Below are 5348 nucleotides of genomic sequence, written 5' to 3'. Positions count from 1 at the left end.
AACAAGGCGGCTGTTCCTTTAAATGTTGATGAGCTAAAAGGGGCGTGGCATCCCACTGAACGCTCGCGGAGCAGCTGTGCCGGTCGGGAGCGCGGAACGTCAACGGGAGCATGTGTCTGTTGAAATTCAACGTTCACATGGCAACGTTGTTTTGAATATCATCCGGTCGTTCACTCCACTGAAGGAAACGGGACAGCTGTTCCATGAGAAGTCAACGGAGCCAAGGTGATCATACGAGCTGTGACAGCACAACAAAAAGATAAACCTGTTTAAACTCTTGCCGTTAGAATCTATACCCCCCCTTTTTTTTTCTTAGCGCGCGCTCCGCCCCCACGTGCGCCATTAAAGGGGCAGTAAGTCGTTTCAGCAGTGAGAGAGGCCATCTTTAAAAGCCGCTCAACCAAACCGCAACTGGACACATCACTCTCATCAGCGCAGCCTGCTATGTTTGGGCCAGAATCTGAAGTATTTGGTAACTTATATACAGTGTAAACATGTACTTTGTTGGTTGCCAGACAAATTAAAACACGTTGGAGAACATGGCGTTGTTGGATGACTTTGAGTTTTCAGATGCCAATTTCGTTTGGATTGATGCCGTTTTCAGTGGGATGGACGGTTGTATGAGGATGACTTGAGGTAATCACACGAGCACTGGCCCCTCCTCAAAGCGGCTGCGAGGGACGGCAGGAGGAGAGGAGGAGAGGGGAGGAAGTGGGAAAGATGGAAGGAGGAGGTGAGGAGGAAAAGAAAGGAGAGAAGGAAAGTGGGAGAGGGAGGATGAGGAAGTTTACAGGTAGGAGAGAATAAAGGCAGAGAGAGATGGTTATTACTCCCGTCAGAATCCCCAACTATAACACTATATTGATACTGATCGTTACTATTGCTATTATTTATTCAAAAGAGTCAGTTTGGCTGTCATGCTGTCATATTACTTTATAGTCTGAGGATGCATATGTGTGTTTATGTGTGGTCCTCAAATCATCAAAAGGTTCATTGACTAATTTGTTTACATCCCCAAACAATTGTGTTTGTGTGTGTGTGTGTGTGTGTGTGTGTGTGTGTGTGTGTGTGTGTGTGTGTGTGTGTGTGTGTGTGTGTGTGTGTGTGTGTGTGTGTGTGTGTGTGTGTGTGTGTGTGTGTGTGTACATAATCCAGTGAGTCAAGTTAATTCTTTATGAGAGAGTACAAGCCTGTTTCATGTCATAAGCAATCATCAGCTGTTGATGACAGCGGATGATTACTTATGACATGAAACAGGCTTGTACTCTCTCATAAAGAATTAACTTGACTCACTGGATTACTTTGAGTGGCTGTTGCAGCTAGAAAAGCGCTATATAAAATGCAACTTGATTGATTGATTGAATTTGCTCCTTATTTGTTGAGCATTTTCCCTGCCACTGAGTGTTTCTTTTAACAAAGTTATATATATATATATATATATATATATATATATATAGCGTTTTTTTCCGAAACCGTCAATGGTGTTATAAGTGCTCAATTAATGAGGAGCGGAATATCAACATGGATACAGGGGAAAAAAGTTTTGCAATGTATTAAAACTTTCTGTGTGTATATATATATATATGTGTGTATATATACACACACACACACAACGTGTGTGAGCGTATGTGTGTTTGTGTGCACGCGTCTGTTCCGTGTTCATTGTTCTACTACATGTACAAGTGTGTATGAATTTGCACGCTCATGATTGTTCTTGTATGTTAACGAAATTAACTTGTATGTGAGTGTGTATGTGTGTGCATGCATGTATGTACGTATGTATGTTTAAGTGGATATACATGCCCACGTTTGTTTTCGTGTGTGTGTGTGTGTGTGTGTGTGTGTGCGCGCGCATGTGTGTGCATGCGTTTGTGTGAGAGAGAGAAAGAGGGTCAGAGAGAGAGAGAGAGAGAGAGAGAGAGAGAGAGAGAGAGAGAGAGAGAGAGAGAGAGAGAGAGAGAGAGAGAGAGAGAGAGAGAGAGAGAGAGAGAGAGAGAGAGAGAGAGAGAGAGAGAGAGAGAGAGAGAGAGAGAAATGTTGACTGTCGTGCTCACCAGTTGAAAGTTGTTTATGAGGTCATCTACGTTGATGTCGTCATAACTCTCCTGGTAGGTGCCAGGCTGACCTCTGGACTCCTCTATGTCACTGGCAACGGGGTCCTCTAGGCTGAAGGACGGAGGAAAGCACAGAGATGTTACATCCAATGAAGTCTTTTCCAAAGCAACATAGATTCATTTTGGAGGGAAATCATAAAACAGCGGATTGAAATTCACCGTTTGTTATCTGTAAAAACCAACAGTCTGTAAAAGCGCTAGTCTTTGGAAATGTATAAAACAAGTTTTGGTTTTATAGCTGTCAGTTATTTTTTTCCAGCTTATTGCTCCTTTGGCTGAGTGGTGACCAGCTCATGTTGCACCAGAACTCCATGCACACTTCCCACGTGCACCTCTGCACGCACAGATGAGCGCACTCAAGTATACGGAGACCCATGTCGTGGTGAATGCAGATAATGACGGTGTCCACTTTCTGGAGATCCGGGGGGGGGTAGAAAGACTAAACTTTAAGCACCTGGACCGACACTCACATTTGGTCATACAAGCGCACGTGTGTTCATAATTGTGCGTCTGCCTGCGCGCGTGTCGATGTACATGCGTAATTACGCACACAGACGCAACACGTCGCGACGGAAAGACAGCCCTCCAGAGCGCGGAGTGCAGACAATTTCAATTTCGCAATCCGTCAGCTAAACATACGTCACACCACGTCACCAGACCGAGTAGCATTTTTGTCGTAGCTATGATTTCCTGTTGAATTGTACATCTGTGTAGACACGTTGCATGGTGAGATAACAGTGATGAGACCAGACACGCTCTTTCCGATTGTTATCATTGTCAGCAGATTAAATGATACTGAAACTATCTATATAATTTTGCTGGGGATCCCTGGGGCCCCTCTTCAAGGACCCCTCGGAGGGTCTAGGGACCCCGCTTTGAAAACCAACGCGCTTGAGAGTCAGGACGGCGTTTGAAAAAACGCAAAGGAGAGCGGCGCCAAAGAAACGCTAACGGACGCGGGAAAGGACCGAGGGAGATGGGGCGAGGCGGTGAGACAAGAGGGAGGGAGGATAGACTGACAGACACGCATTACATTGAGACACGGAGACACCACACAGGGAGGAGAGCGCGCGCGCGCGCGCACGAGAGAGAGAGAGAGTCAACATGTCCTCCTCCCCTTTGACTTCTACAGTGAAGGTACCTTCTCCTGCCCGTCAGCACCGAGTTCAGGTACTTCTTGACGGCCATCTGTTTGCGGAAGCGGCTGTAGTTGTCTGTGAAGATGGCGTCTGAGTGCCGCTTCACTGGCTCCTCAACCACGTCGTCACTGGAAACGGAGGGGAAACAAACCAGCAAACAGACAAGTCACATGTTGGGCTCGACGGACGTCAAAGGCGCGAATCCGCCTGCAAGCTTATCGGCTCCGGATAGAATTGAAAACAAAAAACAACAAAAACAACAAAAAAATAAATAAAATAAAAATAAGTAACGATGTTTGATCTGATTAGAAATGAGATAATAGGTGATGGGATGTGACATTGTGGTAAAACTGAAACAAGTCTACAATTTCATTTTCTTTTTGTACTACGGTTAAAAAAAATCCATACTTCAACTGATCGACTGATCGATTGATCGATTAATTAATTCTTTATATTCCCGGTTATGAAAATGTGTTGCCCTGTCTTTATTAAAAAAACAACGACAACAACAACAACAACTATACGCCCATTCATATTCGCATATACACATCCATGCAATCACACCTACAGTTGTAGGCTACGTGACATACTGGACATACTATATACCCGGATAACGGGCAGAGACTCTCAGCGGGGTATAAGTTTGGTTAAAAAGCTGCGGGGAAGAAGCGAGCTCAAGCTCTTGAGGTATTTTGCTGTATCGTTATAATTGAGAAATAGCTTTGGGAATCACAGACAGCCTTACCTGACCCTTTTTCCGATCAGGGACTCCAGGTACCTCCGTGCCGACAGCTGTCCCAGCAGTTTGCTGTATCCGCTGGTGAAGAGACCGTCTGCGTGTCTGGTCGGTCTGCCACGGGGCCACGGCACCGGTCAGCAGCGTGACAGAGTACACGGTCACACAAGCACGAAGCCATGCACTTAATCCCCAAACCTTTGCTGTTTACTGAGCATATTTTACAACAGTCTGCGGCTGCTCTTTCAGCTCGGCCCCTGAATCTCCCAGCTCCACACATACTACATATTGGCTATTGCTTTAAATGTTAAATTTGTAGCGATTTTAATAAACTCATTGATATTTCTTGTATTCCACCTCACATCGCTTGCTGATCCAAGCTTGTCCGACTATAAGATAACAACTCTGATCATTTCTGAGCGGTAGATATCTTCTCACTACTTTTTATCATGTGAAAAATATTAGACCTCCAAGTGGCCCATGAAATTAACCGTTTATATTGTAAATATAGATTCTGTCCCCACCAGTTACGACCGGGGCCCCTGGCATCCTCTTATTATTAACAGAGCATAATTGCCCCTTACATTCTATGACACAAATAATCACATGTAATTACGCATTGAACACGTTACACAAGGAGGACGTTTAAATGATAATCCAAAATACACGGGCTAAGAATAATTTCCCGCAAGTCAAATTATGTGACGTCCGCTTCGTATCCATTTTGTACAGAAAATGTAGTTTTTCTCCTTACCTCATCGATGTGTACGGTAGACTCAGGGTCCGGGAGTACAACACACTGCACAGGGCTATTAAGAGAAGCAGCTGGGGACCTGTTCTTTTTTGCATCGCTTCACACCTGAAAATAAGCAAAGGGCAGTTAGTTATTTTAAACGAGTTTTAAAAAAGCGAGAAAATGCGAAGCTATAGCCAAATCAACATTCGTAGTCGTCTCTCGGAAACATTTCATTTTGTAGCGAGAAAGCGAAGCTGCGAAATCCTGTGCGTAATTACGCACGCCGGTTACTGAATGCGCAGCGAAGACGCCACATTTCAGGGACGAAGATGAGCCAAAAATCCAAGCAGGTAATGTTGTCATGTTGTTCTTGTTGTTTTTTCCTTTCAGAATATGTAGAAACTACGACCTGTTCAGCGCCTACTCTATTTATCCAAAACTTTGTTGCTTTGCGTAAAAAGAGGGAAACATGTCGGTGCGATCTAGAAATGTACACACGTAAAAACAAACATTTAGGTGCGATCTAAAAATGGTCAGACCGTGATTAGGAACGACTGAAAAAAGTAGTCTCTCACATGCCTTTGACAAATCGAGCCGCTGTTCCTTGCGCTCTTCTCGCTTCT

At 44.5% G+C, this 5348-nt stretch overlaps 1 protein-coding gene across 1 annotated transcript; it reads right to left on the bottom strand.

The window, feature by feature from the left end:
- Positions 1–593: 593 nt before the first annotated feature.
- vip (vasoactive intestinal peptide) lies at positions 594–4841 on the bottom strand. The gene is made up of 5 exons (XM_056292190.1): positions 4744–4841; positions 3999–4103; positions 3256–3381; positions 2055–2166; positions 594–671 (listed from the first exon to the last, which is right to left on the bottom strand). Exons 1-5 carry the CDS (start codon positions 4836–4838, stop codon positions 663–665), a joined length of 447 nt encoding a protein of 148 aa, XP_056148165.1. The 5' UTR covers positions 4839–4841; the 3' UTR covers positions 594–662.
- Between the last annotated feature and the right edge of the window lie 507 nt (positions 4842–5348).

The sequence above is a fragment of the Lampris incognitus genome, chromosome 13 (assembly GCF_029633865.1).
Source record: "Lampris incognitus isolate fLamInc1 chromosome 13, fLamInc1.hap2, whole genome shotgun sequence".
NCBI lineage: Eukaryota > Metazoa > Chordata > Actinopteri > Lampriformes > Lampridae > Lampris > Lampris incognitus.
The sequence above is the reverse complement of the archived record's forward strand: the minus strand, read 5'-3'. Positions and strand labels throughout refer to the sequence as shown.

Excerpts from the sequence above, each read along its gene's own strand:
- vip (XM_056292190.1), bottom strand. The coding sequence starts at position 4,838 with ATGCAAAAAAGAACAGGTCCCCAGCTGCTTCTCTTAATAGCCCTGTGC. Across the intron at positions 4,104-4,743 it reads CTACCGTACACATCGATGAG|ACCGACCAGACACGCAGACG; the intron begins GTAAGGAGAAAA and ends GCCCCGTGGCAG. Across the intron at positions 3,382-3,998 it reads CTGATCGGAAAAAGGGTCAG|TGACGACGTGGTTGAGGAGC; the intron begins GTAAGGCTGTCT and ends CTCCGTTTCCAG.